Here is a 27,862-nt window from a genome sequence, read left to right as displayed (position 1 = left end):
ACCTTGCTTTTGTTAGGTAATTTTTTATTTATCTAGCTGCAGTTTTTTTAATTATATGAGATGAATTGGTTCCACAATCACTTTGAGCGTCTCTACACTGGATTACCAAGGTAAATGGCCAAATGACTTTGAAATGCCAGTAATTTGATCATTTACCATGGTACTTTTTCGGAAAGGAGGAAACCACAGCAAATGTACAAGGAAAGCACATCAGACACGGCATGGTAGATCAATTTTAAATAGTTAACTCTATCTGCTATGCAGATTACACAATATGAGATTGCAGAAGCATCAGGAAATACAAGAGCATGTAAATGCAATCCTAAACATTTCAGAACAGCTGAAAGTAATCAGAGAGGACTTCAAAGATAGTTTCACTCCTGTGCAGCCTTCATGAATCATATGGAGCTCTAATTAATGCCATTAAAGTTAGACCCAAGTCTGAGCTCCCTTTGGAGTTTGGCAAAGGAAAATTAATTGATGATGGCAACGGCAGGAAGTAAAATAAAAAGAAAGGAGATTGTGGTCGTGATTCACATTGGATATACAGTACGGTATACCCATTTTAATTTTTAACCATGTAAATACATGACTTGCGTAAAATGAATCACAACAACTAACCCTCAGATTTTTAGCTCAGTGCCCAATTTTTTTATAACTGCCCCCATTGCACTTAGAAAGTCTGGTCAGAGGAGCTCACATGTAAGTTCTGTACAGTAGGGACATGGGGTCTATTCATGAAGCAGTGAAAAGTGTGTAGAAGTGTGCCAGTGGAGAAGTTGCCCATGGCAACCAATCAGCATTGAAGTAACATTTATAATTTGCATATTATAAAATTGTACGGAGCAGCTGATTTGTTGCCATGGGCAACTTCTCCACAGGCTCACTTCTCCACTCTTTTCACTGCTTCATGAATAGACCACAGAGAGAGGCTAATTAGCTCTTTCCTTACAGATTACAATAGGTCTGGCTTGTGTCCGAGCTGAGGATGGTGATGGTGGCTGCATTTCACCACCAGGGACAGGATGCAATAAAGTGGTCTATTCATGAAGCAGTGAAAAGGGTGGAGAAGTGAGCCAGTAGAGAAGTTGCCCATGGCAACCAATCAGCATTAAAGTAATATTTATAATTTGCATACTATACAATAGAGATGAGCGCCTGAAATTTTTCGGGTTTTGTGTTTTGGTTTTGGGTTCGGTTCCGCGGCCGTGTTTTGGGTTCGAACGCGTTTTGGCAAAACCTCACCGAATTATTTTTGTCGGATTCGGGTGTGTTTTGGATTCGGGTGTTTTTTTCCAAAAACACTAAAAAACAGCTTAAATCATAGAATTTGGGGGTCATTTTGATCCCAAAGTATTATTAACCTCAAAAACCATAATTTACACTCATTTTCAGTCTATTCTGAATACCTCACACCTCACAATATTATTTTTAGTCCTAAAATTTGCACCGAGGTCGCTGTGTGAGTAAGATAAGCGACCCTAGTGGCCGACACAAACACCGGGCCCATCTAGGAGTGGCACTGCAGTGTCACGCAGGATGTCCCTTCCAAAAAACCCTCCCCAAACAGCACATGACGCAAAGAAAAAAAGAGGCGCAATGAGGTAGCTGTGTGAGTAAGATTAGCGACCCTAGTGGCCGACACAAACACCGGGCCCATCTAGGAGTGGCACTGCAGTGTCACGCAGGATGGCCCTTCCAAAAAACCCTCCCCAAACAGCACATGACGCAAAGAAAAAAAGAGGCGCAATGAGGTAGCTGACTGTGTGAGTAAGATTAGCGACCCTAGTGGCCGACACAAACACCGGGCACATCTAGGAGTGGCACTGCAGTGTCACGCAGGATGTCCCTTCCAAAAAACCCTCCCCAAACAGCACATGACGCAAAGAAAAAAAGAGGCGCAATGAGGTAGCTGTGTGAGTAAGATTAGCGACCCTAGTGGCCGACACAAACACCGGACCCATCTAGGAGTGGCACTGCAGTGTCACGCAGGATGTCCCTTCCAAAAAACCCTCCCCAATCAGCACATGATGCAAAGAAAAAGAAAAGAAAAAAGAGGTGCAAGATGGAATTATCCTTGGGCCCTCCCACCCACCCTTATGTTGTATAAACAAAACAGGACATGCACACTTTAACCAACCCATCATTTCAGTGACAGGGTCTGCCACACGACTGTGACTGATATGACGGGTTGGTTTGGACCCCCCCCAAAAAAGAAGCAATTAATCTCTCCTTGCACAAACTGGCTCTACAGAGGCAAGATGTCCACCTCATCTTCACCCTCCGATATATCACCGTGTACATCCCCCTCCTCACAGATTATCAATTCGTCCCCACTGGAATCCACCATCTCAGCTCCCTGTGTACTTTGTGGAGGCAATTGCTGCTGGTCAATGTCTCCGCGGAGGAATTGATTATAATTCATTTTAATGAACATCATCTTCTCCACATTTTCTGGATGTAACCTCGTACGCCGATTGCTGACAAGGTGAGCGGCGGCACTAAACACTCTTTCGGAGTACACACTTGTGGGAGGGCAACTTAGGTAGAATAAAGCCAGTTTGTGCAAGGGCCTCCAAATTGCCTCTTTTTCCTGCCAGTATAAGTACGGACTGTGTGACGTGCCTACTTGGATGCGGTCACTCATATAATCCTCCACCATTCTATCAATGTTGAGAGAATCATATGCAGTGACAGTAGACGACATGTCCGTAATCGTTGTCAGGTCCTTCAGTCCGGACCAGATGTCAGCATCAGCAGTCGCTCCAGACTGCCCTGCATCACCGCCAGCGGGTGGGCTCGGAATTCTGAGCCTTTTCCTCGCACCCCCAGTTGCGGGAGAATGTGAAGGAGGAGATGTTGACAGGTCGCGTTCCGCTTGACTTGACAATTTTGTCACCAGCAGGTCTTTCAACCCCAGCAGACCTGTGTCTGCCGGAAAGAGAGATCCAAGGTAGGCTTTAAATCTAGGATCGAGCACGGTGGCCAAAATGTAGTGCTCTGATTTCAACAGATTGACCACCCGTGAATCCTTGTTAAGCGAATTAAGGGCTGCATCCACAAGTCCCACATGCCTAGCGGAATCGCTCCGTGTTAGCTCCTCCTTCAATGCCTCCAGCTTCTTCTGCAAAAGCCTGATGAGGGGAATGACCTGACTCAGGCTGGCAGTGTCTGAACTGACTTCACGTGTGGCAAGTTCAAAGGGCATCAGAACCTTGCACAACGTTGAAATCATTCTCCACTGCACTTGAGACAGGTGCATTCCACCTACTATATCGTGCTCAATTGTATAGGCTTGAATGGCCTTTTGCTGCTCCTCCAACCTCTGAAGCATATAGAGGGTTGAATTCCACCTCGTTACCACTTCTTGCTTCAGATGATGGCAGGGCAGGTTCAGTAGTTTTTGGTGGTGCTCCAGTTTTCTGTACGTGGTGCCTGTACGCCGAAAGTGTCCCGCAATTCTTCTGGCCACCGACAGCATCTCTTGCACGCCCCTGTCGTTTTTTAAAAAATTCTGCACCACCAAATTCAAGGTATGTGCAAAACATGGGACGTGCTGGAATTGGCCCAGATTTAATGCACACACAATATTGCTGGCGTTGTCCGATGCCACAAATCCACAGGAGAGTCCAATTGGGGTAAGCCATTCCGCGATGATCTTCCTCAGTTGCCGTAAGAGGTTTTCAGCTGTGTGCGTATTCTGGAAAGCGGTGATACAAAGCGTAGCCTGCCTAGGAAAGAGTTGGCGTTTGCGAGATGCTGCTACTGGTGCCGCCGCTGCTGTTCTTGCGGCGGGAGTCCATACATCTACCCAGTGGGCTGTCACAGTCATATAGTCCTGACCCTGCCCTGCTCCACTTGTCCACATGTCCGTGGTTAAGTGGACATTGGGTACAGCTGCATTTTTTAGGACACTGGTGACTCTTTTTCTGAGGTCTGTGTACATTTTCGGTATCGCCTGCCTAGAGAAATGGAACCTAGATGGTATTTGGTACCGGGGACACAGTACCTCCAACAAGTCTCTAGTTGGCTCTGCAGTAATGATGGATACCGGAACCACGTTTCTCACCACCCAGGATGCCAAGGCCTCAGTTATCCGCTTTGCAGTAGGATGACTGCTGTGATATTTCATCTTCCTCGCAAAGGACTGTTGAACAGTCAATTGCTTACTGGAAGTAGTACAAGTGGGCTTACGACTTCCCCTCTGGGATGACCATCGACTCCCAGCGGCAACAACAGCAGCGCCAGCAGCAGTAGGCGTTACACGCAGGGATGCATCGGAGGAATCCCAGGCAGGAGAGGACTCGTCAGACTTGCCAGTGACATGGCCTGCAGGACTATTGGCATTCCTGGGGAAGGAGGAAATTGACACTGAGGGAGTTGGTGGGGTGGTTTGCGTGAGCTTGGTTACAAGAGGAAGGGATTTACTGGTCAGTGGACTGCTTCCGCTGTCACCCAAAGTTTTTGAACTTGTCACTGACTTATTATGAATGCGCTGCAGGTGACGTATAAGGGAGGATGTTCCGAGGTGGTTAACGTCCTTACCCCTACTTATTACAGCTTGACAAAGGGAACACACGGCTTGACACCTGTTGTCCGCATTTCTGGTGAAATACCTCCACACCGAAGAGCTGATTTTTTTGGTATTTTCACCTGGCATGTCAACGGCCATATTCCTCCCACGGACAACAGGTGTCTCCCCGGGTGCCTGACTTAAACAAACCACCTCACCATCAGAATCCTTCTGGTCAATTTCCTCCCCAGCGCCAGCAACACCCATATCCTCCTCATCCTGGTGTACTTCAACACTGACATCTTCAATCTGACTATCAGGAACTGGACTGCGGGTGCTCCTTCCAGCACTTGCAGGGGGCATGCAAATAGTGGAAGGCGCATGCTCTTCACGTCCAGTGTTGGGAAGGTCAGGCATCGCAAACGACACAATTGGACTCTCCTTGTGGATTTGGGATTTCAAAGAACGCACAGTTCTTTGCGGTGCTTTTGCCAGCTTGAGTCTTTTCAGTTTTCTAGCGAGAGGCTGAGTGCTTCCATCCTCATGTGAAGCTGAACCACTAGCCATGAACATAGGCCAGGGCCTCAGCCGTTCCTTGCCACTCTGTGTGGTAAATGGCATATTGGCAAGTTTACGCTTCTCCTCCGACAATTTTATTTTAGGTTTTGGAGTCCTTTTTTTTCTGATATTTGGTGTTTTGGATTTGACATGCTCTGTACTATGACATTGGGCATCGGCCTTGGCAGACGACGTTGCTGGCATTTCATCGTCTCGGCCATGACTAGTGGCAGCAGCTTCAGCACGAGGTGGAAGTGGATCTTGATCTTTCCCTAATTTTGGAACCTCAACTTTTTTGTTCTCCATATTTTATAGGCAGAACTAAAAGGCACCTCAGGTAAACAATGGAGATGGATGGATTGGATACTAGTATACAATTATGGACGGACTGCCACGGTTAGGTGGTATAAAAAAACCACGGTTAGGTGGTATATATTGTAATACAATTATGGATGGACGGACTGCCTGCCGAGTGCCGACACAGAGGTAGCCACAGCCGTGAACTACCGCACTGTACACTGGTTGATAAAGAGATAGTAGTATACTCGTAACAACTAGTATGACTGACTATGACGGTATAAAGAATGAAAAAAAAACCACGGTTAGGTGGTATATATTATAATACAATTATGGATGGACGGACTGCCTGCCGACTGCCGACACAGAGGTAGCCACAGCCGTGAACTACCGCACTGTACACTGGTTGATAAAGAGATAGTAGTATACTCGTAACAACTAGTATGACTGACTATGACGGTATAAAGAATGAAAAAAAAACCACGGTTAGGTGGTATATATTATAATAATACAATTATGGATGGACGGACTGCCTGCCGAGTTCCGACACAGAGGTAGCCACAGCCGTGAACTACCGCACTGTACACTGGTTGATAAAGAGATAGTAGTATACTCGTAACAACTAGTATGACTGACTATGACGGTATAAAGAATGAAAAAAAAACCACGGTTAGGTGGTATATATTGTAATACAATTATGGATGGACGGACTGCCTGCCGAGTTCCGACACAGAGGTAGCCACAGCCGTGAACTACCGCACTGTACACTGGTTGATAAAGAGATAGTAGTATACTCGTAACAACTAGTATGACTGACTATGACGGTATAAAGAATGAAAAAAAAACCACGGTTAGGTGGTATATATTATAATAAGAATTTACTTACCGATAATTCTATTTCTCGGAGTCCGTAGTGGATGCTGGGGTTCCTGAAAGGACCATGGGGAATAGCGGCTCCGCAGGAGACAGGGCACAAAAAAGTAAAGCTTTACTAGGTCAGGTGGTGTGCACTGGCTCCTCCCCCTATGACCCTCCTCCAGACTCCAGTTAGGTACTGTGCCCGGACGAGCATACACAATAAGGGAGGCATTTTGAATCCCGGGTAAGACTCATACCAGCCACACCAATCACACCGTACAACTTGTGATCTAAACCCAGTTAACAGTATGACAACAGAAAGGGCCTCTTAGAGATGGCTCCTTAACAATAACCCGAATTAGTTAACAATAACTATGTACAAGTATTGCAGATAATCCGCACTTGGGATGGGCGCCCAGCATCCACTACGGACTCCGAGAAATAGAATTATCGGTAAGTAAATTCTTATTTTCTCTATCGTCCTAAGTGGATGCTGGGGTTCCTGAAAGGACCATGGGGATTATACCAAAGCTCCCAAACGGGCGGGAGAGTGCGGATGACTCTGCAGCACCGAATGAGAGAACTCCAGGTCCTCCTTTGCCAGGGTATCAAATTTGTAAAATTTTACAAACGTGTTCTCCCCCGACCACGTAGCTGCTCGGCAGAGTTGTAATGCCGAGACCCCTCGGGCAGCCGCCCAAGATGAGCCCACCTTCCTTGTGGAGTGGGCTTTTACAGTTTTAGGCTGTGGCAGGCCTGCCACAGAATGTGCAAGTTGAATTGTGTTACAAATCCAACGAGCAATCGACTGCTTAGAAGCAGGTGCGCCCAACTTGTTGGGTGCATACAATATAAACAGCGAGTCAGATTTTCTGACTCCAGCCGTCCTTGCAATGTATATTTTTAAGGCTCTGACAACGTCCAACAACTTGGAGTCCTCCAAGTCGCTAGTGGCCGCAGGCACCACAATAGGTTGGTTCAGATGAAATGCTGATACCACTTTAGGGAGAAAATGCGGACGAGTCCGCAGTTCTGCCCTATCCGAATGGAAGATTAGATAAGGACTTTTATAAGATAAAGCCGCCAATTCAGATACTCTCCTGGCAGAGGCCAGGGCTAGTAACATAGTCACTTTCAATGTGAGATATTTCAAATCCACCTTTTTCAATGGTTCAAACCAATGGGATTTGAGGAAATCTAAAACTACATTTAGATCCCACGGTGCCACCGGAGGCACCACAGGAGGCTGTATATGCAGTACTCCCTTGACAAAAGTCTGGACCTCAGGGACAGAGGCCAATTCTTTTTGGAAGAATATTGACAGGGCCGAAATTTGAACCTTAATGGATCCCAATTTGAGACCCATAGATAATCCTGATTGCATGAAATGTAGGAAACGACCCAGTTGGAATTCCTCCGTCGGAACCCTCCGATCCTCGCACCACGCTACATATTTTCGCCAAATGCGGTGATAATGTTTCACGGTGACTTCCTTCCGTGCCTTAATCAAGGTAGGAATGACTTCTTCTGGAATGCCTTTCCCTTTTAGGATCTGGCGTTCAACCGCCATGCCGTCAAACGCAGCCGCGGTAAGTCTTGAAAAAGACAGGGACCCTGCTGTAGCAGGTCCCTTCTCAGAGGTAGAGGCCACGGTTCGTCCGTGAGCATCTCTTGAAGTTCCGGATACCAAGTCCTTCTCGGCCAATCCGGAACCACTAGTATTGTTCTTACTCTTCTTTGCCGTATGATCTTCAATACCTTTGGTATGAGCGGCAGAGGAGGAAACACATACACTGACTGGTACACCCAAGGAGTTACCAGTGCGTCCACAGCTATTGCCTGTGGATCTCTTGACCTGGCGCAATATTTGTCCAGTTTCTTGTTGAGGCGAGACGCCATCATGTCTACAATTGGTCTTTCCCAACGGTCTATTAACATGTTGAAGACTTCTGGATGTAGACCCCACTCTCCCGGATGAAGATCGTGTCTGCTGAGGAAGTCTGCTTCCCAGTTGTCCACGCCCGGGATGAACACTGCTGACAGTGCTATCACGTGATTCTCCGCCCAGCGAAGAATCTTGGCAGCTTCTGCCATTGCACTCCTGCTTCTTGTGCCGCCCTGCCTGTTTACATGGGCGACCGCCGTGATGTTGTCCGACTGAATCAACACCGGCTTTCCTTGCAGGAGAAGTTCCGCCTGGCTTAGAGCATTGTAGATTGCTCTTAGTTCCAGAATGTTTATGTGAAGAGACTTTTCCAGACTCGTCCATACTCCCTGGAAGTTTCTTCCTTGTGTGACTGCTCCCCAGCCTCTCAGGCTGGCGTCCGTGGTCACCAGGATCCAATCCTGAATGCCGAATCTGCGGCCTTCTAATAGGTGAGCCTTCTGCAACCACCACAGAAGTGACACCCTTGTCTTTGGTGACAGGGTTATTCGCAGGTGCATCTGCAGATGCGACCCTGACCATTTGTCCAACAGATCCCTTTGGAATATTCTTGCATGGAATCTGCCGAATGGAATTGCTTCGTAAGAAGCCACCATTTTTCCCAGGACTCTTGTGCATTGATGTACTGACACTTTTCCTGGTTTTAGGAGGTTCCTGACCAGATCGGATAACTCCTTGGCTTTTTCCTCTGGAAGGAAAACCTTTTTCTGAACCGTGTCCAGAATCATTCCTAGGAACAGCAGACGAGTTGTCGGGATTAAATGGGATTTTGGAATATTCAGAATCCACCCGTGTTGTCTTAGCACCTCTTGAGATAGTGCTAAAGCTGTCTCCAGCTGTTCTCTGGACCTTGCCCTTATTAGGAGATCGTCCAAGTATGGGATAACTAATACGCCTTTTCTTCGAAGAAGAATCATCATCTCGGCCATTACCTTGGTAAAGACCCGAGGCGCCGTGGACAATCCGAACGGCAGCGTCTGAAACTGATAGTGACAGTTTTGAACAATGAACCTGAGGTACCCCTGGTGTGCGGGGTAAATCGGAACGTGTAGATACGCATCCTTGATGTCCAAGGATACCATAAAGTCCCCTTCTTCCAGGTTCGCTATCACTGCTCTGAGTGACTCCATCTTGAACTTGAACTTTTTTATGTAGAGGTTCAAGGACTTCAGATTTAGAATAGGCCTTACCGAGCCATCCGGCTTCGGTACCACAAATAGAGTGGAATAATACCCCTTTCCTTGTTGTAATAGGGGTACTTTGACTATCACCTGCTGAGCGTACAGCTTGTGAATGGCTTCCAACACCCTCTCCCTTTCGGAAGAGACGGTTGGTAAGGCAGACTTCAGGAAACGATGAGGAGGATCCGTCTCTAATTCCAACCTGTACCCCTGAGATATTATCTGCAGGATCCAGGGGTCTACCTGCGAGTGAGCCCACTGCGCGCTGTAATTTTTGAGACGGCCCCCCACTGTCCCCGAGTCCGCTTGAGAGGCCCCAGCGTCATGCTGAGGTTTTTGCAGGAGCCGGGGAGGGCTTCTGTTCCTGGGAAGGAGCTGCCTGTTGGTGTCTCTTCCCTCTTCCTCTGCCTCGTGGCAGGTACGACAAGCCCTTTGCTCTCTTATTTTTGTAGGAGCGAAAAGGCTGCGGTTGAAAGGTCGGTGCCTTTCTCTGTTGGGGAGTGACTTGAGGTAAAAAAGTGGATTTCCCGGCAGTAGCCGTGGCCACCAAGTCTGATAGACCAACTCCAAATAACTCCTCCCCTTTATACGGCAAAACCTCCATGTGACGTTTTGAATCCGCATCGCCTGTCCACTGTCGTGTCCATAAGGCTCTTCTGGCTGAAATGGACATAGCACTCACCCGAGATGCCAGTGTGCAAATATCCCTCTGTGCATCACGCATATAGATAAATGCATCCTTTATTTGTTCTAACGACAGTAAAACATTGTCCCTATCTAGGGTATCAATATTTTCAATCAGGGATTCTGACCAAACTACTCCAGCACTGCACATCCAGGCAGTTGCTATAGCTGGTCGTAGTATAACACCTGCATGTGTGTATATATTCTTTTGAATAACTTCCATCTTTCTATCTGATGGATCCTTAAGTGCGGCCGTCTCAGGAGAGGGTAACGCCACTTGTTTGGATAAGCGTGTGAGCGCCTTGTCCACCTTAGGGGGTGTTTCCCAGCGCGCCCTAACCTCTGGCGGGAAAGGGTATAATGCCAATAACTTTTTTGAAATTATCAACTTTTTATCAGGAGCAACCCACGCTTCATCACACACGTCATTTAATTCTTCTGATTCAGGAAAAACTGTTTGTAGTTTTTTCACACCATACATAATACCCTGTTTTACGGTATCTGTAGTATCAGCTAAATGTAACGTCTCCTTCATTGCCAAAATCATATAACGTGTGGCCCTACTGGAAAATACGTTTGAATTTCTACCGTCGTCACTGGAATCAGTGCCCGTGTCTGGGTCTGTGTCGACCGACTGAGGCAAAGGGCGTTTTACAGCCCCTGACGGTGTTTGAGGCGCCTGGACAGGCATTAATTGATTGTCCGGCCGCCTCATGTCCTCAACTGACTGTTTAAGGGAAGATAAACCATCACGTAATTCCACAAATAAAGGCATCCATTCTGGTGTCGACCCCCTGGGGGGTGACATCTGCATATTTGGCAATTGCTCCGCCTCCACACCAATATCGTCCTCATACATGTCGACACCACGTACCGACACACACCGCAAACTCACAGGGAATGCTCTAATGAAGACAGGACCCACTAGCCCTTTTGGGGAGACAGAGGGAGAGTCTGCCAGCACACACCACAAAGCGCTATATATACAAGGGATATCCTTATATTAAGTGCTCCCTTATAGCTGCTTTAATATATATATATATAGCCATTAATGTGCCCCCCCTCTCTGTTTTACCCTGTTTCTGTAGTGCAGTGCAGGGGAGAGACCTGGGAGCCGTTCTGACCAGCGGAGCTGTGACAGAAAATGGCGCCGTGTGCTGAGGAGATAGGCCCCGCCCCTTTTTCGGCGGGTTCTTCTCCCGCTATTTTTCCAGTCAGGCAGGGGTTAAATATCTCCATATAGCCCCTATGGGCTATATGTGAGGTATTTTTAGCCTTGTATAAGGTTTATATTTGCCTCTCAGAGCGCCCCCCCCCAGCGCTCTGCACCCTCAGTGACTGCCCAGTGAAGTGTGCTGAGAGGAAAATGGCGCACAGCTGCAGTGCTGTGCGCTACCTTATGAAGACTGAGGAGTCTTCAGCCGCCGGTTTCCGGACCTCTTCACGCTTCAGCATCTGCAAGGGGGTCGGCGGCGCGGCTCCGGGACCGGACTCCACGGCTGGGCCTGTGTTCGATCCCTCTGGAGCTAATGGTGTCCAGTAGCCAAGCAGCAAATCCACTCTGCATGCAGGTGAGTTTACTACTTTCCCCCTAAGTCCCACGTTGCAGTGATCCTGTTGCCAGCAGGACTCACTGTAAAGAAAAAAAAAAAAAAAACCTAAACTAAACTTTCTCTAAGCAGCTCTTTAGGAGAGCCACCTAGATTGCACCCTTCTCGTTCGGGCACAAAATCTAACTGGAGTCTGGAGGAGGGTCATAGGGGGAGGAGCCAGTGCACACCACCTGACCTAGTAAAGCTTTACTTTTTTGTGCCCTGTCTCCTGCGGAGCCGCTATTCCCCATGGTCCTTTCAGGAACCCCAGCATCCACTTAGGACGATAGAGAAAATACAATTATGGATGGACGGACTGCCTGCCGACTGCCGACACAGAGGTAGCCACAGCCGTGAACTACCGCACTGTACACTGGTTGATAAAGAGATAGTAGTATACTCGTAACAACTAGTATGACACTATGACGGTATAAAGAATGAAAAAAAAACCACGGTTAGGTGGTATATATTATAATAATACAATTATGGATGGACGGACTGCCTGCCGAGTTCCGACACAGAGGTAGCCACAGCCGTGAACTACCGCACTGTACACTGGTTGATAAAGAGATAGTAGTATACTCGTAACAACTAGTATGACTGACTATGACGGTATAAAGAATGAAAAAAAAACCACGGTTAGGTGGTATATATTGTAATACAATTATGGATGGACGGACTGCCTGCCGAGTTCCGACACAGAGGTAGCCACAGCCGTGAACTACCGCACTGTACACTGGTTGATAAAGAGATAGTAGTATACTCGTAACAACTAGTATGACTGACTATGACGGTATAAAGAATGAAAAAAAAACCACGGTTAGGTGGTATATATTGTAATACAATTATGGATGGACGGACTGCCTGCCGAGTTCCGACGCAGAGGTAGCCACAGCCGTGAACTACCGCACTGTACACTGGTTGATAAAGAGATAGTAGTATACTCGTAACAACTAGTATGACTGACTATGACGGTATAAAGAATGAAAAAAAAACCACGGTTAGGTGGTATATATTATAATACAATTATGGATGGACGGACTGCCTGCCGACTGCCGACACAGAGGTAGCCACAGCCGTGAACTACCGCACTGTACACTGGTTGATAAAGAGATAGTAGTATACTCGTAACAACTAGTATGACACTATGACGGTATAAAGAATGAAAAAAAAACCACGGTTAGGTGGTATATATTATAATACAATTATGGATGGACGGACTGCCTGCCGACTGCCGACACAGAGGTAGCCACAGCCGTGAACTACCGCACTGTACACTGGTTGATAAAGAGATAGTAGTATACTCGTAACAACTAGTATGACACTATGACGGTATAAAGAATGAAAAAAAAACCACGGTTAGGTGGTATATATTATAATAATACAATTATGGATGGACGGACTGCCTGCCGACTGCCGACACAGAGGTAGCCACAGCCGTGAACTACCGCACTGTACACTGGTTGATAAAGAGATAGTAGTATACTCGTAACAACTAGTATGACTATGACGACGGTATAAAGAAAGAAAAAAAAATACCACGGTTAGGTGGTATATAATTATACAATTATGGATGGACGGACTGCCTGCCGAGTGCCGACTGCCGACACAGAGGTAGCCACAGCCGTGAACTACCGCACTGTACTGTGTCTGCTGCTAATATAGACTGGTTGATAAAGAGATAGTATACAACAATATACTACTATACTGGTGGTCAGGCACTGGTCACCACTAGTCACACTGGCAGTGGCACTCCTGCAGCAAAAGTGTGCACTGTTTAATTTTAAATTAATATAATATTATGTACTCCTGGCTCCTGCTATAACAACCTGCAGTGCTCCCCAGTCTCCCCCACAATTATTATAAGCTTTTATACATTGATGTGCAGCACACTGGGCTGAGCTGAGTGCACACAGACTGAGTCACACTGTGTGACTGCTGTGTATCGTTTTTTTCAGGCAGAGAACGGATATAGCAGAGAACGGATATATTAAATAAAAGTTAACTTAACAACAACTGCACTGGTCACTGTGGTAAACTCTGTCTGCACAATCTCTCTCTCTCTCTCTCTCTTCTAATCTATTCTAATGGAGAGGACGCCAGCCACGTCCTCTCCCTATCAATCTCAATGCACGTGTGAAAATGGCGGCGACGCGCGGCTCCTTATATAGAATCCGAGTCTCGCGAGAATCCGACAGCGTCATGATGACGTTCGGGCGCGCTCGGGTTAACCGAGCAAGGCGGGAAGATCCGAGTCGCTCGGACCCGTGAAAAAAAAAGTGAAGTTCGTGCGGGTTCGGATTCAAAGAAACCGAACCCGCTCATCTCTACTATACAATAGTACGGAGCAGCTGATTAGTTGCCATGGGCAACTTCTCCACTGGCTCACTTCTCCACTCTTTTCACTGCTTCATGAATAGAACCCAAAGTCAGAGTTCGGCGGCCGGAATGCTAGATTAAAATGAATGCCAGGTTAATAACAGGATGCCCCCACAAATCTGTTTAAAGTGCAGCTTTGCATTTTACAGTTTATGCAAGAGTCACAATTTTACATTTAACTCTGTGAGACAAACCAAAGATATTATGAGTTCAAAAGCAGAATGTAGAGTGTGTTTCCATTGGTAGAAAGCAGTTTAGATATTCAGTAGGATGCAATATTAAACTTATTCAAAAGAGAACAATCAAATAGGTCAACAGGGACAAATGTTTATTTGACAAAATTGAAAATGATTATTGGCTTTCTGAGCAAAGTCACAAATTCTGGACAAAATGCCCACATTCCTGTGAAAGATGCACTGTATGTTCCACATTTATCAGGGACACTACTCTCTGTGAGATGCTTAACCAATATGGGTTAATCATTTCAAAGTAAAAAGTATACAAAATTGGCCTTATTGGCCAATGGACACCAGTGTAATCGCAAAATGTGACCTAACCTAAATTGGGTATAAACTATACTTTCCTGGGCAAAGTGGGCAGGATTAGGAGATTATACTGAAAACCTAGGCACACTAAGAAGGGAGTGGGGCTAAGTGACGTAAAACTGAGCCATTTAGCCCAGCCCCCTGCCCATGGATCCACGAATCGGTGCATTTTGTCATGATGGGGCGGCACTTAGTGATGTGACTTCCCTGCCCTGGCCCCCAAGTGGCCAGCAGCGTCTCCTCTCCTGGCTTCTCCTGCAGAGGAAACCTTAAAAGTAGGAATGGCGTAAACGCAAGTTAGCAGCTGCAGCTCCCTTGCCTTGTATGTACCAAGATCAGATGCACCAGAAATGCTGCAGGAAGTGTGGCTTCACTCTGGGTACAAACAATGCTAAAACCCCCAGTTCACACTGCATACACAGTATAGTTAATGTCCATAAAGTGCATGTAGGAAGTACCCAAATTGCTTGGATAATGTGAAATGCTAACAGCACAAGGCGCAAATATAATTTATTTATTGTTAATGTCAACACACATAAATATGGGCATTTTCCCCTTTACAGAGTAGGAAGCATACATGATACTTTATTTATATAAAATGAGTATTCAAAGCAAGTGTATTTGACTTTTTAAACACAGTTGCAGCAGCTTAACCACTTGCCTGGCATGGTAGCATCAGATGCCTGCAAGTGTTTTATCTGACCTGTACGCACAGGATACGAGCAGTCAGATAAGCAGTGTTAGCAGCGGCAGGGAAGGGAAATTTCCGTCCGCTGCTGCTGTTAGAGGGACGCCTTCCAACACCCAGTCCCCAGTGTTACCGTGCTGCCGATCATTGCTGATCGGTCAGCACGGCAGGATCCCCCACCCTGAGCAGCTGCAGACAATAGCAGCCGCTGGTAAATGTAAATCATCGCCCCCAAGCAGGCAGATGAGAACATTAACCACATCTGGAAACAAGTATTTGGTGTCTTCCACAGAAAACTACTCTAGATACACGAAAACATCTAATTGGGATGCTGAGAACATAGCAGCACCAGGTAATCAGTTCCAGAGCAAGTCTGCAATAATATGATATGATAATGGAGCAGAGCGAATCAGTATATTTTAGATAGCAGGACAATAAATAGCAAACAGCGGCCTCTTACACTCCAAAGGGTAAGAATTATGCTGACAGTGCAAATCTTCCACAGTCTGGGGAGCAGAACTAACATCTGCACACGTGTCCATTTCTGCTAGGAGTCAGTAAGTTTTTGGACCGTGGATAGAAACCAGAGTGCACAGAAGAAACCCACGCAAACACATGGAATATACAAACTCCACACATACAGGGCCTGGTCGTATACAGTAACACTATCGCTATGAGGTGACAATGCAAACCACTAAGGTATGTGTGATCGGCGGACGGGATGCCGGCAGTCACAATACCGACGCCAGCATACCGATCTTTAAAATTGTGTGAGGTAAGTATGTTATTCCCTCTCACCTACCCCATAACCCTAACCTTCCCATCCCGCAGCCTAACCTCCCCCTTAGTGCCTAACTATAACCTCACCCGGTGGTGCCTAAGCCTAACACCCCCCCCCCCCCCTCCATGCATGCCTAACCAAAACCCTTCCCACCTTAGTGCCTAAACCTAACCATCCCCAGTGGTGCCTAACCCTAACCCCCCCTCCCCCCCAGCCTAAGCCTATCCCCCCCCTTCCCCCCTACAGCCTAACCCCAACCCCTTTGGATGGCGCCTAAACCTAACCACCCCCAGGCCCTAACATTAACTTGCCCGCTATAGTTACGGTCGGGATGCCGGATGTCAGGATTCCAGCGTCGGTCTCCTGACCCTATCGGGATTCTGGTGTCGGCATTCTGACTGGTGTCAGGGTTCTGGCGTCTGTATTCCGACTGCTGGGACCCCAACAGCTGAAATCTTAACCTGTAACTATTCGCCATCAAGGGTTATACGCATCTCCCAGGTGAAAAGAGCTTCAAATTAGGAGACCGTGAACCATAACCTGTAACTATTCGCCATCAAGGGTTATACGCATCTCCCAGGTGAAAAGAGCTTCAAATTAGGAGACCGTGAACCAGAAGGTGTTGGGCTAATATGCTGTGAAAAATGCTAAACAGTCTTCATCATGAAGATTTAGGATTCAGCAAAGGAATACAAGTATAACACCTTTCTGTAAGAACTGCATTTCTGTATTATGATACTGGTAACGATCAGTAGAGCAGCCAAGAACCACCAATTCAATGGAAAAATAAAAACAAAATTGAGGAATGAATTACATGTTCTGGAATGGAAGAGGCTAAGAGAAGGAATATCTCCCATGTGGACACTGTCACCATATAACCATCAACATTGAAAGGTCACTGGCAAATGTAGTGTTCATATCTACAGTAACAAGAAGTCATTGCTGTGGCAGTAGGAACACTGTACATAAAAGGGGATCCGGTCTGAAGATCGACACTGTCTAGGTCGACAATGTTTAGGTCGACCACTATAGGTCGACAGTCACTAGGTCGACAGGTCAAAAGATCGACAAGACTTTTTTTTTTAAATGAACTTTTTCATACTTAACGATCCACGTGGACTACGATTGGAATGGTAATCTGTGCCGAGCAAAGCGAGGCACCTTGCCCGAAGTATGGCGAGCGAAGCGAGCCATGCGAGGGGACACGGTGCACTAATTGGGGTTCCCGGTTACTCTACGAAGAAAACGACACAAAAAAACCCCTTATGTCGAGCTTTTGACCCGTCGACCTAGCACATGTCGACCTAGGAACCCTGTCGACTTTCCAACCCTGTCGACCTATAGTGGTCGACCTAGACACTGTCGATCTAATGATCCACACCCACATAAAAGTGTTATCTCCGTGTGACTGGAAGGCTGTAAAATGTGTCATAAAATATCTGTAATTACCTATCAATAAGAAATGAAATTACCAGCAACACTTGTGTCTGTCCACAGTAGATGCATGTAGACGCAGACTAGGTGGAAGACACAAAAGACACAAGAACAAGACTTTTCTATTAACTTGTGACTTTAGAATGGTAATATAAGCTGGAGAAAACAAACAACAGAAGCACTTTAATCAACAGAAGCCCAATGTATTGCTGCAGCTTGTTTGTCAAGAACAAATCTGGTTAGATCAAGCCCTGATGAGTTTAGAGACGGATATGCCCAAACCAATTCCCATCATGGAAGGTAATCAAGTATGCTAAAAGTTGTCACCAACAGAGAAAATAAGCCCACGTACTAAACACATTGATGTCTTGAGGGATTTACAAGGCGACGGCATTATTGAACTGAAATCCTGCCCAACTAGTGCTACAGATGCATTGCCACTGAGAGTGAACTGAAGATCACAGTGAGTCTTGTGATATAATCTTTATACTGTTGAGAGTGGAATATTAATGCTACACCAGACATATTATTACACATCAGCTGAAGTGTTAATAGTTACATATAACTGATCAATGTCAGGGGCACTGAGAGAGGGGGTTGTCGGGTGATAATTACCCTGACTCAAGCTTGTTGGAGGGGCACAGTGGAGGACCAGCCCTGGTCAGCTAATAAGGGGGACACTGTCCCTCTGTGAAGACGCCAGTGCCCCCTGTACAGCCCATACCCAGCCCTTGCAGTTCACATGGACCTGCTAACACTTATGGGGAGAGAAGTCCCCCGCTCTCACATCTCGTCATCTCACCATCCTGTGGGTGCAGCAGCTTGGTGAAGCATGGAGGCAGTGGAGAGCAAAGTGTGTGAGACAGAGGACTCCACCAGCGCAGCCAAACTGCGGTGCCCGACCTTCATCAAGCTGAGCATCCAGGGCTCATACTTCTGCTCACAGATACCTAGCATACTGAAGAACCCATACTCAGGGGTGCATAGAAGGGGGAATGGAGTGGGTACTACTACCTGGGTCAGCTGCTAAGGGGGATATTGTCCCCCTGTGCAGTGCCCCTGTTCAATTTCCGGTGCTCCCTGTACAGCATAAACATGCCCACTAAGTACCAGGGCCCATGGGAGCTCTCTAAGGCCCTGATTACTGAGGTGACAAAAAATGTCTGCTAAGCGGTATGAGTTTACATGTTAATTGTGATCCTGTGTTTACTCCTTCCTGTTTCCGCTTGTTCATTTATTTGACGGTGCTACTGACAAGTCCTGCTGATATCATGTACTATGTACACTTTACACAGCTGAGTTCTTGATTCTTAAGTGTGAACATTTCTCCTCATTATCAAAGATCCTGACGTTACAAAACAGTAATGTAACGTGAGTTTCAGATTTCCAGCATAACTAGCTAGGTACAGATGCGTCCTCACAACCTCTCCCCTTACCATCATGTGGTACAAGAAGTCTGGCACGGTTTCCACACTGTGTACATTATCCTACATTTTGCTACTTTTTCCTTCATTGTGCTACTTGTTCCTCAGTTTTGCATCTTATTTCCCAAATAGTGTTCTAGGTACTTAGGATCAGTGTTCTGGGGCAGCTAAGTACAGTAGATAAGACCAGGACATGATGAATGGGGCTGTCTGGCATCCGTTGAGTATAGGTACATGTGCAATAATCCGTCCAATCAGTCGATTCTCTTTGGTCAGTCCAATTACGGCACAGTGTGTACCCAAGACCCACGGGCTCATAAAAACCAGTCAAACAGTTTCCAATATCAGGAATTCTGTACAATGTTTTTAGTCCCAATGAGTTTATATAATGGGCCGAATGTAATAAGGCCCTAGATTGCTGGAAGTGCGAGATACCGTTTTTTTTTAAAGGGGCAATCACAGACAAGGCAAAACCATACCTGGTAAGTGATTGCCTCTTTAAAAAAACGTCCAAGATCAGCATCTCGGACCTCCAGGGATCTCGGGCATCATTACATCCGGCCCCATGTTGGGAATTTTGCGTGTAAAGAACATGATTGGGCTGACAAAATGCATTGACAGCACCTCAACGATCCGTGGGGACTTTAATTGTTCAGACAGGAATGATAATTGAGTATGTGCACTAGAAATCAGATGCTCTAGATATTATTTATCTTGTGGCGGGATGTACTGCAAAAGCTTAGTACATCCCGCCCATCGCATTGATACTAATTGCATATGTACTAACATATGCAATTAGAATAGCAAATTAAAGCTCTTCCGATAACAGCTGTTCTTTGTAATGCCGGGACTTCTGGGTTTTCGGCCCCGGGAGTTCCTCTGCGAATGTCCAGAGTGACGTGGCGGACGCAGGAGGTGCAGGGAGGGATCCGTCCATCTCCTCACATGCTGTGCTGCCTTGCCCTGCGCTGGGCACCCCCCAGCCTGTGAGGAGATGGACACAGATCTGGCTGCGTATGCAGCGAATTATGTCCATCTCTGAATCAGCCCCAAAGTCAGAAAACAGACTTTTGGCCAAATTTTCCGTTTGGTACATCCCGCTCTCGATATGAAGGTAAACAAGCATTGTAGTCACCCAGTAGGTGAGCCAGTATAATACTTGGTTGTATAGGAAGAGATATTGGTAGTAGGAGGTTTATACTGTATACTGTAGCCATTTTAGCGGTCATGGTAAGACGTCAAAAATGACATTAATAAAATTCAGCGAGGTGCCTCTAAAGTGGTGAAGACCTATCAGTTGTATAACAAGGCTTAAGCATTGAAGATATAGGAGAGAAGAGACAGAAGTGATAAAAATAAGTAGAAAGTGTTAACAGAGCTCAGAACGCCAATGAGATAGATCCTCTGCCACCAGTTGTGATGGAAAGCCATATACACACACTGTACTTTATAAAGCTATTTATACTTAGTGACACTCTGCTCATATAGAAGCTGCTCCCTCCTGACATACGTCTGCCTGGTACACATCTCTCTTACAGTATGAGCTCTTCAGACATTTATATTGTGCATGTGCGGAGTGTTTCTCTCCGGTATACTCACTTCTCCAGTGACTGCAGGGCAGATTTCATGGTTTTGACTTGCTGGAAGTGACAAGACATGTCTGTGGCCAGGACCATCTCGATGACAAGAGACCTTAATTCCCTGTATAATCAGAATAGAAAAGAGTTACTAGGGTTGTGGAGTATTAGGAGAAGCATGTTTATATGGACCACTATGTACTCTATTATAGAATATGAAGATATAAAAAGTCACTGACTATTTAAGGTCATGGAATTTCATCACCGCTCTCCTACATATCGTACTCTCTCTACTTTTATTTGCTTCTGGGATACCATACAATACGGGATGTAGTTATGTGACCGACGCTGGGATCCTGACCGATTGACAGCCCAACAGTCGGCATGCCAACTAAAAGGGACTATTCACACTCGAGGGTGTCCACGACACCCATAGAGTGGGAAAGCATATTATTATGCTATACAGGTTGAGTATCCCATATCCAAATGTTCCGAAATACGGAATATTCCGAAATACGGATTTTTTTGAGTGAGAGTGAGAGAGTGAAACCTTTATTTTTTGATGGCTCAATGTACACAAACTTTGTTTAATACACAAAGTTATTAAAAATATTGTATTAAATGACCTTCAGGTTGTGTGTATAAGGTGTATATGAAACATAAATGAATTGTGTGAATGTACACACACTTTGTTTAATGCACAAAGTTATAAAAAATATTGGCTAAAATGACCTTCAGGCTGTGTGTATAAGGTGTATAGGTAACATAAATGCATTATGTGCTTAGATTTAGGTCCCATTACCATGAAATCTCATTATGGTATGCAATTATTCCAAAATACGGAAAAATCTGATATCCAAAATACCTCTGGTCCCAAGCATTTTGGATAAGGGATACTCAACCTGTATAATGGTTTACTTTTGTTTGTTCTCTTTGATAGTGGTGTCTTTTAGGAAGAATGAAATATGCTATCACTATTAATAAGATATGTTGATAGTATACGCGATATTACCAAACACTGTATGTACCATGCTGCTGTATTTCCTCCCCCCTCCCATTTTTTATTCTGTACCCCCAATTTTCCTTCCCTTCCTACTATAACTGTTAAAATCTCAATAAAAATTTAATTTCTAAAAAAAAAAGATATGTTGATACGAGTAGAGTTTATATTCTGGTCCCACAAATGAGACAGCAGACAGGCATACAATATACATGGCTTTCCGTACACTGTGGTTGTTAGGGTGATCCCCTGTGACACACTCTTACTCTGGCACTGAGAACATTGTATATAATCAGTGTTGTTTTTCTATGTACATATGTATTATACAAGATTTGATCTTTTCCTGGGCTGCATTGTGTCAATATAATAGGGACTACATATGAGTAGTGTGCAAAATAAAAGTTAAAAGAAATGATTCCACAGAGCCAAAGTGGTTTCCTGACCACTAAGGTAACAAATAGTTTAATACTGTAGATTAAATAAAATGCATTTAGTCAAGTACACTATAAGGGGTTTATTTACTAGAGTGCGGGTTTATAGAAGTGGAGATGTTGCCCATAGCAACCAATTAGATTCTGCTTATCATTTATCTAACACCTTCTAGAACACTGGTTCTCAGGACCCCACACAGTTCATGTTTTCCAGGTCACCCGCAGGTATACTGAGAAACTACTGTCCCATTTTAAAAATCCACAGGTACCCTGGAAAAATAAGATTTTACTTACCGGTAAATCTATTTCTCGTAGTCCGTAGTGGATGCTGGGGACTCCGTAAGGACCATGGGGAATAGACGGGCTCCGCAGGAGACATGGGCACTTTAAGAAATAATTTGGATTCTGGTGTGCTCTGGCTCCTCCCTCTATGTCCCTCCTCCAGACCTCAGTTAAAGAAACTGTGCCCGGAAGAGCTAACAGTACAAGGAAAGGATTTTGGGAATCCAGGGTAAGACTCATACCAGCCACACCAATCACACCGTATAACTTGCGATAACTTTACCCAGTTAACAGTATGAACAATAACAGAGCATCAGATAAACCCTGATGCAACCATAACATAACCCTTATTTAAGCAATAACTATATACAAGTATTGCAGAAGAAGTCCGCACTTGGGATGGGCGCCCAGCATCCACTACGGACTACGAGAAATAGATTTACCGGTAAGTAAAATCTTATTTTCTCTAACGTCCTAGTGGATGCTGGGGACTACGTAAGGACCATGGGGATTATACCAAAGCTCCCAAACGGGCGGGAGAGTGCGGATGACTCTGCAGCACCGATTGAGCAAACGATAGGTCCTCCTCAGCCAGGGTATCAAATTTGTAGAACTTTGCAAACGTATTTGAACCTGACCAAGTAGCAGCTCGGCATAGCTGTAATGCCGAGACCCCTCGGGCAGCCGCCCAAGAAGAGCCCACCTTCCTAGTGGAATGGGCTTTCACTGACCTTGGCTGCGGCAATCCAGCCACAGAATGAGCCTGCTGGATCATGTTACAAATCCAGCGAGCAATAGTCTGCTTTGAAGCAGGAGCACCAAGCTTGTTGGATGCATACAGGATAAACAGTGACTCCGTTTTCCTGACTCTAGCCGTTCTGGCTACATAAACTTTTAAAGCCCTGACTACATCTAGTAACTCGGAATCCTCCAAGTCACGAGTAGCCACAGGCACCACAATAGGTTGGTTCATATGAAAGGATGAGACCACTTTTGGCAGAAATTGTGGACGTGTCCTCAATTCCGCTCTATCCATATGGAAAACCAGATATGGGCTTTTATGAGACAAAGCCGCTAATTCTGACACGCGTTTAGCCGAAGCCAAGGCTAATAGCATGACCACCTTCCACGTGAGATATTTCAACTCCACTGTTTTAAGTGGTTCAAACCAGTGTGATTTCAGGAAACTCAACACCACGTTAAGATCCCAAGGTGCCACTGGAGGCACAAAAGGAGGCTGTATATGCAGCACTCCTTTCACAAACGTCTGAACTTCTGGCAGAGAAGCCAACTCCTTTTGAAAGAAAATGGAAAGGGCCGAAATCTGGACCTTAATTGAGCCTAACTTCAGGCCCAAATCCACTCCTGACTGAAGGAAGTGAAGGAAACGGCCCAGCTGAAACTCCTCTGTAGGAGCATTGCTGGCCTCACACCAAGAAACATATTTTTGCCATATCCGGTGATAATGTTTAGCTGTTACGTCCTTCCTAGCCTTTATCAGCGTAGGAATGACCTCCTCTGGAATACCCTTTTCTGCTAGGATCCGGCGTTCAACCGCAATGCCGTCAAACGCAGCCGCGGTAAGTCTTGGAAGAGACAGGGTCCCTGTTGCTACAGGTCCTGTCTTACAGGAAGAGGCCATGGATCCTCTGTGAGCAATTCTTGCAGATCTGGATACCAAGTCCTTCGTGGCCAATCTGGAACAATGAGAATTGTTCTTACTCCTCTTTTTCTTATTATCCTCAGTACCTTGGGTATGAGAGGAAGAGGAGGAAATACATAGACCGACTGGAACACCCATGGTGTCACCAGGGCGTCTACAGCTACCGCCTGAGGGTCCCTTGACCTGGCGCAATAGTTCTGTAGCTTCTTTTGAGGCGTGACGCCATCATGTCTATCTGTGGTAGTTCCCACCGACTTGTAATCTGTGTGAAGACTTCTTGATGAAGTCCCCACTCTCTCGGGTGGAGGTCGTGCCTGCTGAGGAAGTCTGCTTCCCAGTTGTCCACTCCCGGGATGAACACTACTGACAGTGCGCTTACGTGATTCTCCGCCCAGCGAAGAATCCTGGTGGCTTCCGCCATCGCCACTCTGCTCCTTGTGCCGCCTTGGCGGTTTACATGAGCCACTGCGGTTATGTTGTCTGACTGAATCAGAACCGGTTGGTCGCGAAGTAGGGACTCCGCTTGACGTAGGGCGTTGTATATGGCCCTTATTTCCAGGATGTTGATGTGAAGGCAAGTCTCCTGACTTGACCACAGGCCTTGGAAATTTCTTCCCTGTGTGACTGCCCCCCACCTCCGGAGGCTGCATCCGTGGTCACCAGGACCCAGTCCTGAATGCCGAATCTGCGGCCCTCCAGAAGGTGAGCACTCTGCAGCCACCACAGGAGAGACACCCTGGCCCTGGGGGATAGGGTGAGTAACCGATGCATCTGAAGATGTGATCCGGACCATTTGTCCAGGAGATCCCATTGAAAGGTCCTCGCATGGAACCTGCCGAAGGGAATGGCCTCGTATGATGCCACCATCTTTCCCAGGACTCGTGTGCAGTGATGCACCGACACCTTTTTTGGTTTTAATAGGTCTCTGACCAGTGTCATGAGTTCCTGAGCCTTCTCCGTCGGGAGATAAACCCTCTTCTGGTCTGTGTCCAGAATCATGCCCAGGAAGGGCAGACGAGTCGTAGGAATCAACTGCGACTTTGGAATATTCAGAATCCAGCCGTGCTGTCCTAACACTTCCAGAGAGCGTGCAACGCTGATCAGTAACTGCTCTCTTGACCTCGCTTTTATGAGGAGATCGTCCAAGTATGGGATAATTGTGACCCCTTGCTTCCGCAGGAGTACCATCATTTCTGCCATAACCTTGGTAAATATTCTCGGTGCCGTGGAGAGACCAAACGGCAACGTCTGAAATTGGTAATGACAATCCTGTACCACAAATCTGAGGTACGCCTGATGAGGTGGATAAATGGGGACATGAAGGTATGCATCCTTTATGTCCAGAGACACCATAAACTCCCCCTCTTCCAGGCTTGCAACGACCGCTCTGAGCGATTCCATCTTGAACTTGAACCTTTTCAGGTATATGTTCAGAGATTTTAAATTCAATATGGGTCTGTCCGAACCGTCCGGTTTTGGTACCACAAACATGGTCGAATAATAACCCTTCCCTTGTTGAAGGAGGGGAACCTTGACCACCACCTGCTGAAGATACAATTTGTGAATTGCAGCTAACACTATTTCCCTCTCTAATGGGGAAGCTGGCAGGGCCGATTTGAGGTATCGGTGAGGGGGCATCTCTTCGAATTCCAGCATGTATCCCTGAGACACAATCTCTATTGCCCAGGGATCCACCTGGGAGTGAACCCACTTGTGGCTGAAATTTCGGAGACGCGCCCCCACCGGGCCTAGCTCCGCCTGTGGAGCCCCAGCGTCATGCGGTGGATTTAGTGGAAGCCGGGGAGGACTTCTGTTCCTGGGAACTAGCTGTGTTGTGCAGCTTCTTTCCTCTGCCCCTGCCTCTGGCAAGAAAGGACGCACCTCGGACTTTCTTGCCTTTTTGTGATCGAAAGGACTGCATTTGGTAATACGGTGCTTTCTTAGGTTGTGAGGGAACATATGGCAAAAAATTTGACTTTCCAGCAGTAGCTGTGGAGACCAGGTCCGAGAGACCCTCCCCAAACAATTCCTCACCCTTGTAAGGTAAAACCTCCATGTGCCTTTTTGAGTCGGCATCGCCTGTCCATTGCCGAGTCCACAGGACCCTTCTGGCAGAAATCGACATTGCATTTATTCTAGAGCCCAGTAGGCTAAATGTCTCTTTGAGCATCTCTCATATATAGGACAGCGTCTTTTATATGCCCCAGGGTCATTAATATAGTATCCTTGTCTAAGGTATCAAGTTCCTCAGATAAGGTATCCGTCCATGCTGCTACAGTACTACACACCCAGGCCGACGCAATTGCCGGCCTTAGTAAGGTACCTGAATGTGTATAAATGGACTTCAGGGTACCCTCTTGCTTTCTATCCGCAGCATCTTTTAGGGTGGCCGTATCCTGTGACGGCAGGGCTATCCTCTTAGATAAGCATGTTAGAGCTTTGTCCACCCTAGGGGAGGATTCCCAGCGTAACCTGTCCGTTGGCAGGAAGGGATAAGCCATAAGCATCCTCTTGGAAATCTGCAGTTTTTTATCTGGAGATTCCCAAGCCTTTTCACATAACTCATTTAGCTCATGTGAAGGGGGAAAGGTCACCTCCTGCCTTTTTTCCCCATACATATGAACCCTCTTGTCAGGGACTGGGGTTTCCTCTGTGATGTGCAACACATCCTTCATTGCTATAATCATATAACGGATGGCTTTAGCCAATTTAGGCTGTAACTTTGCATCATCATAATCGACACTGGAGTCAGAATCCATGTCGGTATCTGTGTCAACAATTTGGGATAGTGGGCGCTTCTGAGACGCTGACGGCCTCTGCGACATCGGATCAGGCATGGGCTGAGACCCTGACTGTCCTAAGGTTTCAGCTTTATCCAACATTTTATGCAAGGAATTAACATTATCATTTAAAACCTTCCACATATCCATCCAATCAGGTGTCGGCGCCGTCGGCGGAGACACCACATTCATTTGCTCCCGCTCTGCTTCCACATAGCCTTCCTCATCAAACATGTCGACACAGGCGTACCGACACACCCCACACACAGGGGATGCTCTTTTTTGAAGACAGTTCCCCCCACAAGGTCCTTTGGAAAGACAGAGAGAGAGTATGCCAGCACACACCCCAGCGCTATATGTCCCAGGAATCACACAGTAACTTAGTGTTAACCCAGTAGCTGCTGTATATTATGTTTTTGCGCCTAATTTATGTGCCCCCCCTCTCTTTTTACCCTCTTCTACCGTGAATCTGCAGGGGAGAGCCTGGGGAGCTTCCTCTCAGCGGAGCTGTGGAGAGAAAATGGCGCTGGTGAGTGCTGAGGAAGAAGCCCCGCCCCCTCAGCGGCGGGCTTCTGTCCCGCGTTTCTGTACACTATTATGGCGGGGGCTCATACATATATACAGTGCCCAACTGTATATATGTCTAACTTTTGCCAAGAGGTCCTAATTGCTGCCCAGGGCGCCCCCCCCCCCCCTGCTCCCTGCACCCTACAGTGACCGGAGTATGTGGGTGTAGTGTGGGAGCAATGGCACACAGCTGCAGTGCTGTGCGCTACCTCAGTGAAGACTGGAGTCTTCTGCCGCCGATTTCGAAGTCTTCTTGCTTCTTTCACCCGGCTTCTGTCTTCTGGCTCTGCGAGGGGGGCGGCGGCGCGGCTCCGGGATCGGACGACAAAGGGTGAGATCCTGTGTACGATCCCTCTGGAGCTAATGGTGTCCAGTAGCCTAAGAAGCAGGACCTATCTTCAGAGAGTAGGGCTGCTTCTCTCCCCTCAGTCCCACGATGCAGGGAGCCTGTTGCCAGCAGATCTCCCTGAAAATAAAAAACCTAACAAAATACTTTCTTATAGCAAGCTCAGGAGAGCTCACTAAGTAGCACCCAGCTCGTCCGGGCACAGATTCATACTGAGGTCTGGAGGAGGGACATAGAGGGAGGAGCCAGAGCACACCAGAATCCAAATTCTTTCTTAAAGTGCCCATGTCTCCTGCGGAGCCCGTCTATTCCCCATGGTCCTTACGGAGTCCCCAGC

At 46.6% G+C, this 27,862-nt stretch overlaps 1 protein-coding gene across 6 annotated transcripts in view; it reads right to left on the bottom strand.

The window, feature by feature from the left end:
• Nucleotides 1-27,862, bottom strand: part of PDE1B (phosphodiesterase 1B) — a 532,158-nt gene that overhangs the window by 61,608 nt on the left and 442,688 nt on the right. For all 6 annotated transcript variants that reach the window (XM_063952207.1, XM_063952206.1, XM_063952208.1 and 3 more), the window contains one exon: nucleotides 20,479-20,580. In XM_063952207.1, coding sequence (XP_063808277.1) covers nucleotides 20,479-20,580 — 102 coding nt within the window. The remainder of the gene's footprint in view (nucleotides 1-20,478; nucleotides 20,581-27,862) is intronic.

This window comes from Pseudophryne corroboree, chromosome 2 (genome assembly GCF_028390025.1).
Source record: "Pseudophryne corroboree isolate aPseCor3 chromosome 2, aPseCor3.hap2, whole genome shotgun sequence".
Lineage (NCBI taxonomy): Eukaryota > Metazoa > Chordata > Amphibia > Anura > Myobatrachidae > Pseudophryne > Pseudophryne corroboree.
Note: the sequence above shows the minus strand (reverse complement) of the source record. Positions and strands in the feature narration are given on the sequence as shown.